The sequence below is a fragment of the Notolabrus celidotus genome, chromosome 2 (assembly GCF_009762535.1).
Source record: "Notolabrus celidotus isolate fNotCel1 chromosome 2, fNotCel1.pri, whole genome shotgun sequence".
In the NCBI taxonomy this organism is placed as follows: Eukaryota; Metazoa; Chordata; class Actinopteri; order Labriformes; family Labridae; genus Notolabrus; species Notolabrus celidotus.
In genome coordinates, this window is record NC_048273.1 from 29403196 (window position 1) to 29424714 (window position 21519).

The 21519-nt window shown below is 39.7% G+C and overlaps 2 protein-coding genes, 1 long non-coding RNA gene and 1 other non-coding gene across 8 annotated transcripts in view; 1 reads left to right on the forward strand and 3 right to left on the reverse strand.

Annotated features, from left to right (window-relative positions):
• The window catches only part of LOC117826168 (glypican-5-like), a 76586-nt gene extending 70736 nt beyond the window's left edge, over nt 1-5850 (reverse strand). The window contains exons 1-2 of the mRNA XM_034702056.1: nt 5562-5850; nt 156-317 (exon numbers count right to left, since the gene is read on the reverse strand). Coding sequence (XP_034557947.1) covers nt 156-317; nt 5562-5739 — 340 coding nt within the window. The 5' untranslated portion in view covers nt 5740-5850. The remainder of the gene's footprint in view (nt 1-155; nt 318-5561) is intronic.
• A 3631-nt stretch (nt 5851-9481) lies between these two features.
• Nucleotides 9482-10366, reverse strand: LOC117826517. Its single transcript, XR_004634056.1, has 3 exons — nt 10001-10366; nt 9845-9897; nt 9482-9722 (listed from the first exon to the last, which is right to left on the reverse strand). It is a non-coding gene; the product is annotated as an uncharacterized LOC117826517 (long non-coding RNA).
• Nucleotides 10367-12008: 1642 nt separating this feature from the next.
• trnam-cau lies at nt 12009-12081 on the reverse strand. Its single transcript has one exon. It is a non-coding gene; the product is annotated as a tRNA-Met (tRNA).
• Nucleotides 12082-12511: 430 nt separating this feature from the next.
• Nucleotides 12512-19734, forward strand: LOC117826492 (histone-binding protein N1/N2-like). Of its 5 annotated transcripts, none has more exons than XM_034702588.1 (15): nt 12513-12692; nt 13053-13100; nt 13208-13321; nt 14330-14410; nt 14622-14728; nt 15220-15567; nt 15777-15844; nt 15925-15995; nt 16110-16183; nt 17318-17506; nt 17637-17800; nt 17933-18019; nt 18189-18263; nt 18762-18893; nt 19528-19734. In XM_034702588.1, the coding sequence occupies exons 1-15, from the start codon at nt 12655-12657 to the stop codon at nt 19564-19566; spliced, it is 1635 nt and encodes a 544-aa protein (XP_034558479.1). In that variant the 5' UTR covers nt 12513-12654; the 3' UTR covers nt 19567-19734. The 5 variants fall into 5 exon arrangements, with proteins under 5 accessions (XP_034558504.1, XP_034558479.1, XP_034558487.1 ...); XM_034702596.1 differs by having other exon boundaries at nt 15220-15563; nt 15779-15844; XM_034702613.1 differs by lacking the exon at nt 15220-15567 and having other exon boundaries at nt 12512-12692.
• Nucleotides 19735-21519: the final 1785 nt, after the last annotated feature.

Sequence of the window (21519 nt, forward strand, 5' to 3'; positions counted from 1 at the left end):
CTGTGTACAGACAAGTTTTGATATTTCCTGAGAAATTGAAAAGGATTCCTCCAATTCTCCAAATGTTTCTCTCTTCAATGGTGCATGAAAAAATGGACATTTCTTATTCTCTCGTCTACACCACTTTCTTTCTCCATAACTGTGTCTCTCCTCACCTTGGTAAGCCTTGGTGTGCCCAGCGATCAGGTACTTGAGCTCAAAGCTGTATGAGCGCATCTTCTGCTGGGTCTCACTGCGAACAGCTGCCATGTAGCTGTCCTCCATCTTACTGGTGCAGCAGCTTGGCCCAGGGTGGACACAGACTCGCAGAGACTCATCTGAGGGACAGAGGCAGAGGGAAAGGTCTCAACAGGGTCACTGTGAATGAATGTAGCTCATATCTCAGTTACAAAGCAGCTAAATCTCTCATGGGTAGTGGAAGGAATTATTTAATCAAGTCTGAATAGGTTTCTATTAACCTTTCACTCTGACCCTGGTTGGATTTTTCCAGCCGTATGCTCCCAGATTCTCATGAATAATAGAAAGAACATCTGATAAATGTTTAATACCTTACTTGAAAAACTCACAGAATATGTTCCACCAATAAAGCTCTCTGACTTTTGGCTACGAAGAAGAGACATGAGCTGAAGATCTGTTCTTAAAGGTGTGTTTATGATTCATGAAAACCTGTTTTCTCAATATTTCAATAACTAAATATGAATGCACTGTTTTGATTTGAAAAAAAAGGGACATCTGTCTGTGATTCTCGGCAGGAAGTTGCTGGTGTAGTTTGATGATGGGGAGTAATGTGAGGGTTACAGTCGCCCCGAGATTTGTGGTATGGTGATTGAAGTTTTGCAATCTTGACTCTGACACCAGAGCTGATGTAGACACTGGAGGGATGGGAGAAGAGTGAAAGGGAGGTTATCAGTTGGAGTCCATCTCCAGAGGCCTGAGAGGGGAAGGCAGCAGCCCTGGGATGCCAGGAGCCAAAACCCAGGGTGACCCGTACCAAAGAGGCCCCCAAAGAGACTGGATTTCACCCACTGCTGGGAAATAATTTCAGAGCAGTGCCGCTACAATCATTTTCATCTCCCTGTCAACGTTAAAATGAAAAAAAAAATTAAAATCATACAGCAAAATTTTGTTTTGTCCCTTTGAGGATGTAACCTCTTCTTAGCTGGTTGAAAAATGTTTAAAAAGAGCCTAATGTCAACTTTTTCAACCAGAAAACAAATGCGGAAGTCTGCATGATCACTGGGAGCCTTGCTACACCTTGCACCACCAGTACACACACATTATATTGGCATGGTGACACAATACTTAGGCAGTTTTTTATTACTTTCCCTGGAGTTCTAATTCCCCTGAATCTTTTCTCCATATCTGAAGGGTTCAAATCAGCCCATCTGCTGTATTCATTAGAAATAGTATCACTGTGTTTTGTGTGTGAGATACACACATACAAAGAAAGAGTTGGTGGGAAAGATCAGGCAGAACTTCTCTGTGATTGTACAAGTAAGCCATAAAGTGAGCCAGCCTGGTGTGTCACAGTGTTTGCCTCTCTCTGCGGTTCAAATCTTTGCTGTGTTTTAGTTTGAAGTTTTGAAGTGGCAGGGAGGGAGGGAGGGAGGGAGGGGTAACATATCAGTCGGGCAGCCACATCGGTCTCTACAGACTCTGTTAGGCTGAAGGCAAAGTCAGACATGAATGGAAAAATGACTTGACAGTGGAGAGTCCTGTCTCAAATCAGGCATGAATTCATTGCTGTGTTAAATACTTGACTCTGATTGGTCAATTACGGCATCCCATGGTCTGCTATTTCTTTATAGCAGACCTTTACAATGGATGATGTTCAGATAGCAGGTAGTTATGCAAATAAGCATGTGGTTATAATCCCTTCAGGGTTAGCTCACCCTGTCAGGGTTCTAATTTGCATAACCACCTGTTCTCTCTTCAATTTCCCTTACATGGAAAACTGGGGTAATATTCTGCAAAGACAACCCACTCACTGTGCATTATTACTGTAATATTGGTGAGGCTGCAGATACAATCAACTTATGGCGGATCCCTGTGTCCGTAACCTTGACGTCTGCAAGAGAGCTTACAATGGTTTCATGAATGAATGAATGAATGAATGAGGCCTTTTCTAGATCCACGGTTTGTCTGTGTCAGGCTGCCGTATGCTCCATGGACAAGACCTGCTCCCTCCGTAGATGCAAAGTGCTCATTAAAAAGCTATTTTAAGGTGAGTTTCAAAATCATACTTTTGTTACATTCTCTTTCTGCCAATACATCCTCCTGAGTATTTCTCACTTCTCCTTTAGGTATGTTGATCCACAAAGGGAACAGTAATCTAAAAGCATCCAGAGCACAAGACTTTGTGACTTCATGGTCATAATTCTGCAGTGAGCTTGTTGGAACCTGACGTGATGACATGAACAACACACACACACACACACACACACACACACACACACACACACACACACACACACACACACACACACACACCTGTTTGACCTGTGTCAAACTTTCAGCTGGTCATATTAGCGCTGGCTGTCCATGGAATACATGACTGAGATAGCAAACATTCATCTGTAATGTTAGGTCACATTGCTCGTGAATGCAGGCTGGAACAGAGGACAAAAGTCACCAGAATAAAATAATGAATTAACATGTACATAAATACTTACATACAAAAAGTATTCAGAAAAAATGCAAAAGCAAATTAACATGTTTTTTTGTTTCATGTTTCTAGCTGTCATCCTCTTTAGATTGGAACCTGGTCTGTAGGGTTCAGATCCAGTTTTTGTCAAAGTGGTTCGAGTCAGAAACAGCTGCTTAAAACAAACTAGGTCTGCATAATCTACATTTTGTGTAGCCTCTAAAATTATTCAGTTCACTTTTATAAAGATTTCATCAGCAGATGGAGTATGCTCTGTTCTCACATCCTGTTGTTTTCAAGTGATGAGTGAGATTTCAATGGCATGATCACGGATGGTCACATGGAGAATTTGGAGTAGTTATAATATAAAGTTATGTTATGATGTTTTTTTCTTTTTAACTAAGTTGACTAAAGAAGCCTGATGTTCATTTTTGTAAGTAGAATCATTTTAGTAATGTAGATATAAAGAGCTAGAAATATTATGAAAGTCTATATCAGTAAAGTAACATTATGTCTAAATGCAGGAGCTGAAATTTGATGAAGGTTAAATGTGACAAAGCAGCATTATCGATGTCCTAGTCTGGTCACATAAGAAATATTGTAATACTTTGTCTGTTAAAATAAAAACTGTGATGCAAAAATGCTCATTCCCTCTGCACATGACTCATATACCGAGCAGTAAATCTGTAAATTACTTTCTGTTCTGTTTTTGGTTTCTAGTGTATTTTCTTATGCACTGGTAGTCTAGAAAAAACTGGTGGCATTTTCAAAGCCAAACGTTTGTGTCTCAGGTTGAATATTAGATGCAGAAAAATGACAGTCTTTGGAGTTGTGCATTCAACCAATCAAAAGCTAAAGGTGAGACTGCACTGTGATAAAACATTGATCTTTGTCTTAATCCTGTTAGTTATAACTGAGGTCCCCTATGATCAGCATCCTCTGTTATCAGTGGATGAATGTGCTGTGAAGGGGTGAATGTGACTTATAATGTGAGAACACTTTAAGTTGTCAGAAGACTAGAGAGTAATTTATAAGTCAAAGTCTGTTTACTATTGACATAAATCACAGAAATCTGCGTTTGAATAATAATAATTCAAAACGTCATCTTCTGTTTCATCTTAGTCCAGTGAAATAAAATCTGTTATTCGGGACTCCATGGCATTAATTATATATTTAAAAAATCATGAAGAGGTCCTCTTAGAAATGTCAAAACAACCTCTCTTACATGTTAATGCATCCATGACCACGGCAGGTCCAGAGCCTCTGTTGTGCAGAGATTCTGCTGTGGTTACCATCTATTATTAGCAGACATCTCTGCCTGTAAATGCAAAGGTCACCATCTCACATTGTTAACTAGCTGTCAAAAATCACAAACTCACTGCACACCATGTGTTCCTGCAGCAATGCAGTAGAATTTTAGGAATACTACCAATCCTTAAGTTGAGTTTCTCTGATAAATGCAACTTCAACAAAGTGTCATTGACCACAGATGAATGATAAGTCCCCAGAGGAAAGTTAAACAGACATAAGCAGAGATTGTTCACTCTGTTGCTGCTGTTGAAGAGTCATCTTCTGATGTCTGACACAGACTGTCTTCAGCCTGCTCATAATAGCTCCACCATAAGCATCTCATTCTACTGCATCTCTGTGTATAATTATAATAAGAGGACACTTCATGTCAGGTCAGGTCAAAAAGCTTGTTAACCTGAGATCTGTATCATCTGCCACATTATGGAGGAATTACTGCCTATAATGACTGAACACAGATCATCTTCTGCTTCATTAAACATCCTGAGATCCCATTTAACATGTGGTCACTCATTCTGTGCAGGTTTGTGCAAAGACACTCACATTAGGCAAACAACATGTCGTACAGAGAACATCTGTATGCATCTTTAACACCACCACTTATAGACCAGTGTGCTCTCAGGAGCTCTCTATACGCCACAAAGACTATTTAGGTTCATTTTCAACAGAAATAGCGTCCCTCTCTCTTTCCTGCACAGCGATAATCCCCTCAGTTTGGCGTTGAGTTTCTAAAGCTATGGATTTGAAATGTGTGGGATTAAAGTCACAGCAAGATTTGAGGTACTTTAAATAATCATGGCAGGAAAGATGATAAGTTGAAGTGTGATTTCAGAGTACTTGAGGTTTGTTCACTTTAGTTCAGTAAGTTAAGAGAAGAATTTAAGAAAAGTACAGAAACTATTAAGATTATTTCTTTCACTGGAAGCTCTCAACGCTCAGCTCTGATATAATGACTGAATGAACCCCATAACTAGTTAAACTACACTACTGTTTTATATATTTAAAGTAATCATATGTTATTTGACTGAACTGGCTGGTAGAAATATCATATATTTCTGGAGGTAATGACAGTATTTGATGCTTTATCTACAAAGTAATTGTTATTTTTTTCCCCAAATACAGCCTGTATGTTGGATTACAGGCAAAATGTTGCAGAAATTATCCAAATTAAAATAAGTGATTTTGGAGAATAGCTTAGATAGTTATTTTATGATAAGCACAGTTACATTATATCTTTTTATATGATATACAGAGGGGTTACGTCTTCGTTATCATAGATTATTGCATATTTTAGACTTGGTCTTACTGGAGCGAGGCCTTTCTGCTTATTTTAAACACTTTACTCAAAACACTACATTGCAGTGTAGAAACTGATCATACATTTTGCAGGTAATATCTCAATATGTGAGGTTGTAAGTATTTTTTTTTTAGATGTAGAGCAGTAAAAAGTATAATACATGCATTTGAAGTGCATTGGTGCAGAAGTATGGTTTATCAGAAGATATGCACTCAGAGTAAAGTTTCACCGCCTCAGATTTTTACTCCTCCTCAGTGTATTTTAAGCCTCTTTTAACTCTGTACTGTGATATTTCCAAAGGGGCTCACTGACCTGTTCCCGGCCTGTCTGGCACCAGCTCCACCGGGCCTATTTGGCGCATCATGTAGGCTGTCTTCACCTCATGACAGCTGTCCACATCGGCTGATCTACAGCCAGTCTCCGGTAACAACACAAAATACAACAAACTCAGCCAAAACAAGTCCACGTTTTGTAAGGCTGCACGGAACATCGCAACATCTCAGTCAGGAGGAGGAGAGTCCGGATGGTTAATATGAATCCCTAAAAATCCAAACGGTGCAGAGTGAGTGAAAACTTCATGTGGAGCCTGCAGGACGCATGTGTGTATGTGTGTGTGGAGCTCACTGTCAGGCTGCGCGAGCTTCTCTCTCTCTGCCTCCCTCGCGCACTTCAGCTTAATTATCCTAATTGACACGTGCACACAGAATATTCTTAGAATGATCAAGTTATGTTTTCCTGCTATACAACAACTATGGTGATGTCAATGATAACTAAATGCATTCAAGAAACTAACACAAAAAGACCAAGACTGTCAAAAACAATGACATGAATAAGAGAAAATGTAAACGCACTGCTCTTATTCAAGTGTCTATTTCCCCTCCGTTTGTCTTGTTGCTGTTTTCCTTACTTTTACAGGTTTCTGTGTAGCTTATAACACTGGTTTACCCAGATAAATCAATTAAAAGGGGCTGCTGTGAGAATGATGTTAATAGGCTAACACACGTTTTTAAAGAAGTACGTGGGCGCCATCTGCTGGGCATTTAAAGCCACAACAGGGTTACTTCTTAAGAAGACGCAGTTTTGCTTAAATAATGAAGTTCCTCTGAGGTTCTTCAGTGCTCAATCTCCAAACACTTCTGCCTGTAAGTTACCGTTTTTCTTTTCATTATTTATCCATTTGTTTTACCTCCTTTTTACCCAAAGCAAGAGGCTTACAACTAAAGTTTTTAAAGTTTCACTTCAGCTGAGAGGGTCATTCATTTTAACAGCATACGAAAGGTGAAAAACACTCTGTGTCAGTGTCGGACTCATGATCCTCCGATTGATAAGGGCCAGATCAGAGGCCTGCGCTTATTGGTCTATCAATATTATCAATAAACCTGAGATCAGGGATCGATTCCTGTTCCTTCCTGTTATACTGTCATGTAAGTCACATAAATCTGAGATATTAGGTTCGATTCCTGCCCCTTCCTGACTTATCTTCATGTATAACACTAAACAGACCAAAGACATGATTGATGTGAGGATAATTGTTATTTTTAAATTTTGTCTGAGTTAAATTAAAGCTCTGTTTTGTAGACATTACAATTTGCAGAATATGTCTGTGAAGCTGTAATTTAGATTATCATAAAGAGAAAGAAGGAATGATGAATATTTCAATAACAGATGATTTAAACCAGTTTTACACTGTTTAATACAAAGCAAAAAGCAACAGTGTAATAATTACAACACTAATACTAATAAACGACAATACCAGTAAAACTTACAATAACAAAAATATGAATAATACTAATATATTACTTATAACACAAACAATCTAATACAAAGGGTCTATTAATCAAAACAACTGAAAACTATTTACAGGAAGAGAAAAAAGTCATCATAATACAATACTGCTCAGTAATAATGATAAGTCTCTTTAATTCTTTTAGCCCTTTAAGAGGCTGGAGGGTCGTTTTGGCTCTTTTTCTTTTTTCCATAACCTGGCTTCTCCAGCTCAATCCCCCATTCTCAAGAGTCTCGGACTCTTCACAGTACCAATTGCCAAAATACTGAAGGTGCGAGGGTGGCCTTGTCACACCCTCCACCTCATCCCAGCTGAGAGGCTTCCTCCTTCTCCCTGTGTGTGTGTGTGTGTGTGCGTGTGCGTGTGTGTGTGTGTGTGTGTGTGCTTGATTTCAGGAGTGGCATCAGATGTGCAGGCGTCGGGCAGCAGCTGCACGTCATTGACAATCACTGGGCTCCATACTGGGCTCCTACTCCACCAGACTGCCAGATCTAGACTCTGCTAGTCAGTCTAGCTCCAGCCAGTCTCCTGAGATTCTTTGTTTCGTACTGAACATTTACTAATACCTGTTCTCCTTTGCCAGCAGTGCTGCTTTGTCCAACTCCTGCCTTCCTTCCACTCCTCTCCTGGACCCGCACTCATAAACGGACCTCAGGACTCCTCATTGGAAGCAAGCCAAGACTGTCCTTTACATTGTGATCATCAGGAATCAAGCTAAGACTCTCTTTTACATTGTGATCAACTAGAATTCTTGGCGCCTTCAACCTGCCTCAGACTCTGGACCACATCCGTTTTCTTCACATATTTTCTTGTGACCATTCCAGTGAGATCCCGCTCTTTGTCTTCTCTTCCTCTACTGCTGTGTTGTGTAAGGGACATCTTGACTGGATGGTGGTGACAGGACTGAAGGTGTTGGGAGATTAAAAAACATAGTCTGTGAGGTTCCAGGTTTAGCCATCATCTGTGAGGATCCAGGCACTCTGGGAACCTGCACAGATGGAAGTATAAAGTGAAGGGAGTCCGGTGGAGCTGTTGCAATGATGGGAAGGGTCAGTCCTTTGGAGATGGTGTGGGGTTGCACTCTCCCCTTGAGCTTTGCCTCCCCAGCAGTTGTTTGGGGAAGGACAAACACATGCGGCTCAGCCAAAGTGCCAGAATGCAGGGATGGTACTTTTTGCATGGCAGCAGGAAGCTTGTCAGGTCCAAATATTCAAAGTGCATAAATGAGGCATGTACATTTACTCACCATTGTGACTGTGGCAGCATTCACTTCAGGGAGCTGGATGGTTGTTTCATTCATCACCCTTGCATTGGTGATGATGAACTCCCTAATGAGCCACCATTGTGAAGTGTGACACCTTCATTCCTTCCCAGCGCACAGCACTCTGGTAAATTGAACAGAGTCTTGTGAAGATTGCCTCCCCCACTCTGTTGCAGTCAGGCCTCTGTGCTGGACTGTGAGCTCCAATGAGACACCTGAAAATAACAGTATACATTGTATTAATATATGATGGTCTTCAATGTCTTTGTATTTTTACTGTTCAGTGCATTCTCTTTTTGCGTATGTTTTACTCTGTGTTAAGAGATACATTTTCTCACTTGTGCATAGTTTTATCCTCCTGGACTTTTTTCATTTAACACACCTTTTGGTGCTCTCCACACTCTCTGGTGCCACAATCTTCTTTGGCCCTGAATCCTCCTTTTTGCAAGGTTTGGTGATGGGCTTGATAGATGGTTCTCTTTTCCCGACCACAACGTCTCCATCGACGGCTTCCAGACTGTCCGATGGACCGGGATAGCACCGAGAGCGCTGTGGGCCTCCGACCATATTATCTGCACAGGGAGATCTCACGTGTCTTACTGGTAGCTGTTTACAGCCCCCCTCTGCAAACCTGACTACAATGTTCAATGTTCTCAACGCTGACATAGTCAGACTCCAGACAGACCACCAGAGTGCCCTCTTCCTGATCTCCAGGGACTTCAACACCTCCCCTTTTGCCGAACATCCGTTAATCAGCACACCTTGAAATATAAAGGACCATCTCTCTGGAACAATCTGTCCACATCTTTACAATCAGCATTGTCACTATCATCCTTCAAAAAGCATCTGAAAAGGTCCCTAATTCAACAAGTCTCAACATACTTTTCTGATCTAATTGTTTTACTATGTCTTATAAATGTACAGTTATTAATTAGTTTGGGTAACTTATCTGTATTGCTGCTGTTTATAATTTTTTGTTTAGTAAGAGGGAAGGTATCTTTATAAGCCCCTTGGGGCTTCTGACCTCCCTTGCACAATGTTTTTGATTATTACATATTGTTGTTTTTATGATGTGCAAATAAAATAGAAAAATAAATGAATTTATTTTCTACATAGCTTATTTTGTCTTCTGTACATTTATCATTATTTTCATTGTATTTATATCATATTAATTACTTTCTTCTATTAGTCTTATTTGATATTCATACTTATTGTGTATAGGAGCAACTTTAATGACTGAATTTCCCCCCAAGGATAAATTAAGTAATTCTGATTTGTCATATTCCCCTAATGCCTACCACAGGGTAATAACCTGGGCACACTCATCTCCACTCAGAGCCAGACAGTGGTCTTTGACGCCAAGCAAAAAATCAGCAAGGTCCTGAACTGCTCCATACCCCTGGATATTGTCAGGTCCAACAGAATCCTAAAAAGAAAAGATTTTTTAGACCTTATGGTTGCAGGAATAAATACAGTAAAACATTTCAGAGCACTGCCACCATAAACCTGATTTTGTTGGAACTTTACATTTAAAAGAGTGATTCTTACATCATGTGTAGTGGAGTTGACCGGTGTTGAAGAAACTGTTGTTACCTGGTCCACTGAGGCGACATTAACAAGGTAAATATTTAGCTTACATTTTTTTGTTCTGTAAAGTAAGTGTGTCTACTACAGAAATCAAATAAACTCCATGGTAAGACTCACAGTCATCTGGCATCACTGAGCCAGGACATAAGTGCTCTCAGGAGATGGCCATGGTGCTGGAGGAATCACAGACACTGATGGGACAGAGCTGGTTGCTGGAGTCGGAGTAGGTGTCATCACTGGCAGGTGTCCGCTCTGTTCCAAATGTAGGGACAGTGATGTCCTGACACTCCTCCACCTCCAAAACCACATCAGCTGTCTCTGATTCCTTGATTGCTAATTTGCAGTCCTGCAGAACCTTTCCGGTTTGTTGGTAGAGGTATTCTACCCCAATAAGCTCTTCTTTAATACATAAAAAATGACCACAATTAGATAGCACGTGGGAACATTATATAATAAGTCAGAGGTGAAGTCAGCCTCTGATGGTCCCCTTCGGTCAGCTTCCAGCTCTGTATGCTTTGATTCATTTTTTTTTTTTTACATCAGTGGGAACCAGCTCTGGGGACATGGGTTTAACCCATGGCTTTCCTTTATTGACAGCCTTGACATTTGCTGCTTCCAAAGAGTCAGTCAAGTTTAGACTGCCAGATTTGGCATAACAAATAGATTTGAATAAAAGGAAAAAAAAAATAAGACAACAGAGAAACACATAAGTATCAGAACTGTGGTTAAATGGATAAAACGTGTGGAAACACATTATCCTCATTATTATTTCCTCCGCAGCTGTGTAGATCATTATTACTCTCAGTCTTATTCAACCGCCACCCCCTTATGATGTGGATTTGATATATATAATGCTCTGTCTATGCACATTCTCTCAACAGGCTCAAAATCTAAGTTAATATCCCACAATCACTCAGAGATACAGTACTTTAAGGTAATGGTAAATGCTACCATAAGCAATATGCAATTTAAACTTGGTAAGGTCCCACCTTAGGCAAAGAGGATTTGGTGGGCGAGGGCAGCTGGACCCGATCTTGCATCGCTTAATTTGAGCCGAGCGGTCTTGTCGTGGTCGTGTAGAAGTCTTCATTGATTGGTCAATTCCTGGTAGCTGCCAGGCCAAATCTTGTTCGCGATTCTGGCGCTGATTGGCCATTGTGTCCAAATCTTGGTAGACTTGTGGTAGCAGAGGGCAACGTGATTGGCTGCTACAACCAAGAATAACCTCGATTTTCATGTAATGTCTAATGCCAAAATTAGTTCTGAATTACAAACCATTGGTAAAGGCAGAGGGTAGCTTTTAACTTTTGGCATTAAAATTGCATGGACAATATTTTGTTTGTTTTTGTGATCCTATTTCTTCAATTGAGTTGTCTTCTTCCTACTATCATTACTTCTTACTATATCGAAATCTCTCTTTAAAATACACTTAGGAGATAAACGTGTTTAATCCAGATGCTTTTATTATTCTTCAAGCAGTATCACTGGCAGGCTTTTTTTTCTTTTATATTTTATATTTCTGATCTTTTAATTGTTTTGATAGTTTATATTTTGTTTTTTTTAATCTTCCAAAGTTGTTTTATCTTAACCTCTTGTCTTAACCTTTTTTTTAATCTTCTTTTCTGTCATTTCTTTTCTGCAAGTTATTGTTTTTCTTTCTTTTTAATATTTTTCATTGTCTACTTCACATTTCTATTTTATTGTCTTTTAGTTTCAATCCTATTTGTAAAGCACTTTGTAACCTCTGTTTTGAAAAGAGTTATATAAATAAAAAGTATTATTGTTAGCCAATTATTTATTTTTTTATTATGTGTTTTTGTTTTTACTTCACTTTTTAGTTGATCTAAAAGAGTTATTTCCTCAATTAAACACGTGTATCAACACTCAAAATTTAACGATAGGTACCTTCAATCCTCATATTTCTTTCTTTTTCATCATGGGTCAAAATGTCGATTTGACATAAGCCATCTACTCATATGTATGCCGCATTTGCTGACAGACGTATGTTCTTGGTCATATCGAGATAGACACGAGTCACGTCGAAATCATTAGAGAACTAGGTAAAAAGTTTTGAAAATGTAGGTACAGGTCCAAGGTGGTATCGTTCCCAAACGTGAAAAACAAGTGCCCCGTGTGAGGCTCGAACTCACGACCTTCAGATTATGAGACTGACGCGCTGCCTACTGCGCCAACGAGGCACGGACATCTTAATTTCTCTGAATATTTTTTAAAAATCCACTCAAAAATAATGTTTATAAAATAAATAGTTGGCTTTACATGACAAATTGTGTTACTGACATCATGTTTTCTGTTCAACAATGTCAAATACAGGCCGATAATTAACTATTGGAGGGGATTTAAACGTTTGGGATGTGAAGAATCGAGAGTGTCTGTTCCCGGACTTCGGACTCTGTCACCTCGCTTAAATACGAACATTTTCTTCATACTTGAGATCTCTAAAATTGCCCTTTTCCCCACAGTAAACCATACCACATTAGATTGTTTGGAAGCCTATCTGCTTAGGGCTTCTGTGATTGTTTCCCCTGACGAATACAGGTTTTCCCACTAGCTTTGAACGCTTCACGATATTCGCTGCGGCCCCTTTAAATACAATCTCCCGCGTTCCAAGTTAAGCGGAAATAGAAGCTTTCTTTTCTCTATTTAAGCGCGCCAACAAAGACTGTCACAGAAGGGCTGTCTGTGCTTCACTCATTGCACACCAACACTGTCTTATCTCTTCCCACCGAGGTTATTTACACCCTGAGGAGAAAATGCCAGAGGAAACGTCCACCGCGTCGAGCTCTGGAAGGTAAGACTCGTTGGTAATGCTTCACTGTGTTCTGTGGAAACACGCCTAGCTAGCAGCTAACGCACGATAACGCAACTAAAGATAAGGACCTAACATGAATGGGAAGTCACTTTCAAAAATACAAATTGTTTTAGTATACTACTAACTAAATGCAGACTTTTAATGTTGATGTTATGCTGGTGATACATTAATATCATCTCCGACTGGAAGGCTATAATTGGCTAACAACCATACAATGCTAACATTTTATGTCATGGCAGTCAGCAGTTATAGTACAGGGTGTGTGTGTTTGATCGTACTCCACAAAGAGGTCAGGTAACTTGTGTTGTCACTGACTGAACTGATGTTAAACTCTTGCAGTGCGGAAGAGAAGCCGTGCTCCTCATCAGCAGCAGCTGCTGCAGACAGGTGAGTGTCCGTGCTGGAAACTCTGCTGCTGCAACTGTTCCCAACGTGTTTCATGGTTTCAGTGCTGACCTAGTAAATGCTTGTTTTCTCTTTTTCCCTCTCTGCAGCTCTGTCGACGTCATGGAGGAGGCAAAGAAACTGATTGGCACAGGGAATAGGCATCTAGTCATGGGAGATGTTGTTTCTGCTGTCAGCGTGTTTCAGGATGCCTGCAGCATGCTGTGAGTATCTATGGGAAGAAAAACAAAGACTCTAGGGATGTGATTCTTCCGGATTATTTTTCCTTCTTTTTTTATTTGTCTGATACAAACTCATTCCTCGGTATTGACGCTTTATTTATTATCAAAGTTGTCGAGAGGAATTATTTAACAAGTTATGATACAGACTGGATGGCATAGTAGAGACTCTTCCTCCTCACTGATGAACAAAGACAATAATAATAATAATAATAATAATAATAATAATAATAATAAAAAAACAAACATTTTCATGCTTGCTCTTGTGGAAGATTTTGCTTATCTTTTGTACAGGTTATGAAACTCTTTTTAGGTTGTCCTTTTTTATTGAACAAAAAGAATGCAGCCACGTTTTATCAATGGTAGCAGAAATGGGGCGGTTTTCAAAACCCCCTACTATACTAGCAGTACATACTGATTTGGCCAAAATTCAGTATTTAGTAATATGTGACCAAGAACAAAATCTGCAGTATGCCAAAACTCCCTGGATGTTGTACTGATTCGGGAAAATTTCAAAGAATGCATCGGACCAGTCTCCCTCGCGTACTGTTTCCCACAATGCACAGCGCTTGTCCGCTTTTTCTTTTCTCTTCCTTCTTTGGTGGAGGAACTCAGTTTTTAGGTGTTGTAAAAACTATTAGATTCCGTATAAGCAGCTTCCTAACTTTTAAAATCATAAGTGGATGCTAAAGAGGCAGTTTCTCTATCAGCTTGGTCGTTGTTTACTGCCGCATCCCGAAACAGGAAATTCAGTGACCTCTGGCCCAGCGTACTGCAACACAGATCGAACAGAATGGTCATACTACATACTAAATTCAAAAGCAGTATGCACATTCATAGGTATGTAGCAGGCTGTTTTGAAAACGGCCTTAGAGTGATCCTCTAAGTGTAACAATTTAGTCAGTGCAAGTTTAATGCTCTTCAAATTTGTTCCAGGCTTGAATTGCATGCTGAAATAACTTTTGTTGTTAATCCACCTAAAACATCTTCCAGGGCTGGGAAGTACGGTGACACTGCAGATGAGTGTGGTGAGGCATTCTTCCTTTGTGGGAAGTCCCTGCTGGAGCTTGCCAGGTTGGTGAACCTCTTGACTTGCAGACTTGTTTTGACTTAGTATTGATGCTGCTGTAAAGTAGGTAGAGTTAAACTGCTGTCATCATTGTGATTTTAAGTATTTTCTGGATGATTCATGACTAGAAGTTGTTGTAAAGTTTTCACACGGGGTGAAAACTTTCAGACTTGAGCTTTTCCACAGCTTGACTGTTTTCCTTTTTGTTTTGCTCAGGATGGAGAACAGTGTCCTTGGTAATGCCCTGGAGGGAGTCCCAGAGGAGTCGGAGGAAGAGGAGCAACCCAAGGACTCCAACATTGAGAGTGCCAGTAACCTTGATGGTGAGTGTGGAGTCTTTTTTTTTTTTTTCCTAATACAATTGGCTGCCTTCTTTTTCTCTAAGAAATAACTCAATCAGAGATAGTGTTCTGTTTGCTTCTGATTCCCGGCAAGCAGATGTGAAACTGTGTAATATACGTGTATGTACGTCGCTTTGGATAAAAGCGTCTGCTCAATGACATTGTAACATTGTAATAGGATATCTGCTTTTTTGCAGAGGTTAATGCAGCACTATATGTTTACACTATTACTAATTGTGGTGGCAAGCCAATCAAGATCTTACTGCTTATCATTTTTTCATCACAATAGCTCAGATCTGAGGAGGCTGTTTGGGTGCTGGTCTCCTTTTTAAACTTAAATGTTTAAAGCTCTGAATAAAAACTTTGAACAAACTTAGCTGCCTTCCTGACAGTGTTGGGCAGTGCAGACCAGCGTCGGTACAAATATTTCTGTGCTGTAATGCTATGTTTAAAAAAATGCCTCTCTGGTGCAGAAAAAACTAGGGATGAGCTACGGCAGCAGGTGTATGAAGCCATGGCAGAGGAGGAAAAATCTGTGGCTGCTAAAACCAAACCAGAGTCTGAGGATGTAAAGAGTAACGCTGAGGTGAAAAAGGAAAACGGTGTGGCAAAGTCCCCAAAGATAAATAAAGTAAATGGCTCAGCGGAAACTTCACGTTCCCCCGACAAGAGTTTGGCCAAGGGAACTAAAGTGAACGGAGTAGAGGAGAACTCGGCTGCTCCTGTGAACGGTGCCGGGAAGCAAAACGGCAAAGAGATGAAGGCAAAAGACGAGGAATCCAAGAAGAGTGAAGATGATGAGGAGGAGGATGCAGAGGGCAGTAGAAGTTTGGATACAGAGCACTTTTGTTGAAAGGGGGAGCACAACTTTCTTTTGTGAGCGGGTCACGTTAACAGGTGCTACAAAAGGTGGAGGGGAGAAACATGGGTGAAAGAAGCAACTGGGCCTAAAAACATTTGTGTCCTTATACATGTTGCCTCACTTTCTGCCAGAAGTCATTGTTTAATTATTCTGCTGACGCCTCAACAGATGATGATGACGACGATGATGATGATGATGACGATGAGGAAGATGGAGAGACTAATGGACAAGAAAAGGTAAGTTCTGATAAATGAGAGCCTTCTTTTGATTTAGTGGTAAATATTTAGTTTTTAACAAGCTTGTCCCCACGATTCAGGAAGAAGATGAAGTTGGTAATTTGCAGTTGGCGTGGGAAATGCTGGAGGTGGCTAAAGTCATCTACAAAAGGTAAGAACGACATGGAACAATGAAGAGAGAACACAATGTGAGCATATCATTAACATAAAGTCAGTAGAATCCGTACTAAAAGCCTGCTGCAGTTAATTTCTCTTATCTCAACAGAAAAGAGAGCAAAGACGATCAGCTGATGGCAGCACAGACGTATCTGAAACTTGGAGAAGTCAGTGCTGAGTCAGGTATGTTGCATGCAGCACACTAAACATCTACACTTTTATGATTTAAATTATTTTGTTTTCAAGTCTTTGGCCGTACTACATTTGGATACTTAAAAAAAAAAAAAAAAAAAAAGTAATGTTCGGGATCAGAGACGGACAGATTTAATGGCATTTTGAAATAATCAGCATAGCGCACTTTCTGCATTCACAAGGCCAAAAAAAAAAAAAAAACTGTCTTCAGACACTGCAGGTAGCCTCATCAGTGTGTAAAACAATGTTATGATATGCTGTCATTAAGGATGGTTAAGGTACTGGCTGGTATTTATGTAAGAATGATAATGCATTTGATTTATGGGTGACATTCAAGGTCATCTTACAAATCAAATTAAGCAACAATAAAACAGACTTAATATAAGACAAGACAGTATGTGATAAAACAAACAATATAATATGAAAAAGTAGCATCACTTGACTGCATTACTCTACACCTTAACTTCCATGTTCTGAAATCTACAGCACAAGCTAATGTATTTCTATTTCATGAATTAAGTCCATCTAAAACCTGTCACTGGTTAAGAGATACCTGTGTATATTAGTTTGTGATGTCAATGAAATAATGCATCAAATGCAGATAACAATTTTGACATTGGCATTATGTAATTGCCATCAGCTGACCTGCGCTCCTTATTATCGGCTTCTGTCGTTGGAAAGCTGATATTGGTCGACCACCTTTCAGGAAACGTTTGAACACTGCTGCTTAAAATGATTTCATGTGAAACTAATCTGACCTGTGGCAGATTGACATTTTCAAAATGAATTTCTAACAGTAACTTAAAGTAAGATATGATGTTTTAGTATTTTTTTTTTTTTTTTTTACTTAGTCTCGGCTGATTTTAAAATGTTAAATTCTTAAGTGGCCAAACTAACACCCCCCCCCCCCCCCCCCCCCCCACAAAATGACTTCAGCACATCCTTCCATTTCAGAAGCTGAACTAGAAAATGCTTTGACACTTTGACTATTTTAAAGAGCTTTTCAGAGTTAAATTTGTCACCCAAGTATCAATATCTAACAATGTCTTAAAGAAAATGCTACAATCCATTTAGAGCCATATGTGACCCCTGATGTCACAAACTATGTGTCCTCTCCTCTACCAGGTAACTATCCCCAAGCACTGGACGACTTCCAGGAGTGTCTCACCCTGCAGCTGAAGCACTTAACTCCCCACAGTCGTCTGCTGGCTGAGACCCACTACCATGTCGCCACCACACTGTGCTACATGGACCAGTACAGTCAGGCCATCCAGCACTACAACAGCTCCATAAAAGTCATCGAGACACGTCTGGGTAAGGGAGCACTCGGTCGTCTTTCTCTAGACAGAAGTAGTTTCAAAAATATTACTGAGTGTGAGAGTGTCTCTCTTTAACAGTCCTCACAATCATGCACCTCACCTGTTCTCTTACTGTCCATGTCTAGCCATGTTGCAGGAGGTGATCTCCGCAGCAGGTGGGGAAGCAGAAGAGAAGAATGAGATGGAGGAGCTGAAGCAGCTTCTCCCTGACATCAGGGAAAAGGTGGAGGATGCCAAGGAAAGCCAGAAAACAGCCAGCGCTGCATCCCAGGCCATTCAGCAGACACTAGTGAGTATACAAGACCACAAGGAAGAATACACACCTGTTAATGTATTCATATTTGTCTTTGCATTGATGGAAAGTTTCAGACTAGTTGAAACAGTAGCTTTAAATTCTGTTTAACTGACTGATTTCTTGCAGGGCGGAGCTTCAACCTCATCAGCATTCATGTGTGAAAACGGAGGTGCTTCATCATCTTCATCTTCAGCATTTGCAGCACCAAGCCAGGTGAGGACACTGTAGGAGTAAATTTCTTCAAACTGATGAAATCCTCTGCCTACTTTAACATAAACCGACCTCCTACAGAATATCAATTAAATTCAATTTTTCAATTCAAATTTGCTTTATTGGCATGAACAAAGACTGTGCAAACTACAAAAAACGCCTTCTTTTTCAGATCCCGGTGAAATCATCTGGCAGCTCCTCGTCTTCCAAAGCCGCCTCAGACATCTCCCACCTGGTCAGGAAAAAGGTGAGACAGGATGACCCTGACTGAAGTGGGGTGGTCGTGCTGCTTTCCTTGCAGAGCTGGAAAATCTTCTCCTAATTGAAGCAGTGACGTCTTTGCAGTTTGACTCACGACGTAGATCTAATCATGTCTGTGGTGAAAGTGGCCGTGGTCTGCTTTTATTTTGAAGGGTCTGTGTGCTTGCCTGCTTTGTTTCGTCGGGATGATGTGCTAGTCTGTAGCTTGTGTGTATGTGTTGTGGCTTTTAGTTGTCTTACTGTAGTTGTGGCATGTGGTGTTTGTGTTGTGGTGCGGCCTGATGCTGTAAATGAATCCTTATGAGCTGATTTTGTGCATGAAAGACAAATTGTTGTTTGCTCTATCTAATCAGTGGCGGATACAGCTTCAGTTCCCTATCCTCAATGTCAATCCATCTTTAAAGGTTGTCTGAATGCACGGCTGTATTGAAAGCAGTCTCTTCTTCCTCCCCCCTCCCTTTGTCCTGGTTTTATGTTTCCACAGAGGAAAACAGAAGAGGAGAGCCCAGTAAAGGACACTGATGCTAAACAAGCAAAACAGGAAGCCACAGTTAATGGCAGCGGTGACTCTAGTGCCAGCAACGGCAAAGGAGTCAAGGAAGGAAAATCACAGGAGGCGAGTGATAGGTTTATGTCTTATGTATGGTTTAGAGGACGTGGTGGTTGTAGACGGAGAATATGGCAGATTTACTGCCTGCATAAGGCTTCTCGTGGACTCTCAAGTTGGATTTGCGTAGTTTCTTGTTGGCTGTAAATCATCTTTAAAAGCTGACATATTGCAGTATGCATACAAGAAAGCGCTCTTTAAGTCCAATCAAAATGACTTCTATATGTTTTGGGAAGTTGGGTGCAATCCTGTGTTTACATGTCATGAATGATGTCTGCAACCTTCAATTGGTAAGTTAAAAATCAGATAATGGTTAGACTGCAGCTGTTTCACTTCTTGATCTGGCTATACAGAATCAAGTCTGTTTATCTGCAGAGCACTTCTAACACAATGTGCAACTTTAGCTGCTGCTCTGTGAGATTCTTATTTATTGAAATGATCAAATGCGAAATTTCTCCATCTTTTCACATTAAGTGACTCTGCAGTTGCTGAAGTCTGAAAGATCACTTATATAAGTGATTTTCAAGTAATAAAAGAGCTTGGAGTTTACATACAGGCATGCATGTAAATTATTAATCTTTATACAAACCTTTTTTCTGTTTGTTTAATGATGCCATTTTTTTTTTTTTTTTCTTTTTAATAGTCTGCCAGCCAGTCATCTTCCGTCAAGTCTTCAGCGTGACTTTCTTCAACTCTTCTCTGATCTTGGAAACCAGCACAGCATGCCTGTCCAGCCCTTCTCCACCTTTACAACACTTTTGTTTCTGTAAATAAGATCCATTTTCATAGATTTGTCTGTCAAGTTTTGTATACTTGTAGTAAAAAAAAAAAAAAGAATAAAAAATTTGCAGATGTAAGTTTGTGTCCAGAATGATTAATTTCTGTTGTTGGGTGAACTTGACCGGTGCACGATCCCGAAGATGGAAAACTCAGTTTGAGGTGACTGTTTTTACTCTTTAGAGAATTGATTCTAAAATGTTGTTCATTTCACGGCCACATTTTCATCATTTTTGTCTCCTTTTCACTTCTTCACATATTCCGACTCCTACCATGTCCTGTCTTGAGTAAAGGCTGAGTTAGCTAAACCTAGTGTTTACATTCAATCTAATTTTATTCAATCTGTTCGTTTAATGAAAACACTGAACACCTTGAAGAGAAAACACTAGCAATGATTTGTAGGTCCACAGAAAACTTAATGATTTCACTTGTTTCATTGACGTGTTTATGTTTTTACATTCTCTTCCAAGACAATTTTGGATTTTGACTTCTGGGTCATTGAAGTAACTTTTTAAGATATAAACACAGGCTCTGAAACTGACACTTAATTTTCAAAGCTCAATTTATGAGATGGTGTAAAATTCAACAAACTTGATGTCTGCTTATCAAAACACTTTTTTGTATTGACTGCATTTATGTAGGATTTTTCTAGTCTTGACTCAACCAATCAAAGCGCGTTTATACGTCACGTTGAACCTTTTTATACCCCTCGGTAATGACAAAACCAATTCACACAGCTGGTACAGTCAACAGGATTAAGTGGGATTCGGTGTCACCCCCAAAGACGCTTCGGCATGTGGACTGCGGGACTCGAACACCTAACCTCCGATTGAGAGACCGATAACCAGTGATCAGCCGCCCCACAAAACTGAAAGTTTTCATTGCCTTTAAAACATTGAGGAAATGAATTTGCTATTGAACAAAATTTGGAAGTTAGTAATCAGAAACGTGAGTCATCTTTACTAATTCTTTCAGGTGTTAATACAATCTCCGGGTTCTTCATACCTGGGAAACTGTGAGGTAAGGCTTCATGAGGGTCTCGGGTAGACTGCGCAATGGCGCCATCTAGTGGCCACTACGAAGCTGCGTGGAGAGAAAATATGACATACTGTGAGACGGGCCTTTTTCTAATGGTAATTACACATTAAATATTCACGAGGAAAAGTGTTTTTCACACATTTCAGGATAAGTGTTTAACTATAAGTGTAGTGCAATTAATGTATCTGCAATTAATGGTTAGAACATGCTTTATGTTGAAATGTGTTGGTTTGGATAAGTTGTTCATTTTTGTCATATAATTTGTACACTCCATGATTAATAATTGGTGAGATAATACATGGCAGCTGGCTTTTTTGTTTTTTTAATGCAAAAAAATAGCTCAACAGGTAAGGCTTAGTTACTAAAGTAAGCCAACCAAGTCAAAACAGCTAGTTTACGCTACGTATTAGCAAGTTTATATTACTGTTAGTTAGTTAGCTAGCATTGCTTTTAGCGAGCACTCGCCGTTAGCTAACTGTAACAACCTTTAGCTAGCCTTTCTGTCTAAGCTAAGTTGCTATTGCTAAGTCTATATCGCTCTATGAAGCTTTTATGTGGTATTTCTGCTAGAAGGCAGTGTGAATTTGCACATCAGCTATGTATATATTAGGATCGCGAAGCAACATTCAACATTTAAATGTATATTTGATATTTCAATTTATATTTAATATTTCGATTTATATTTAACATTTAGATTTATATTTAGCATTTGGATTTAACAATGATTTTAACTTAATATATTTTTCTCAACAAAATTAAATGTGAAGTAGATCACAAATATTCCTCTAAATATGATTTTTTTAAAAACGTGACTTTTTTA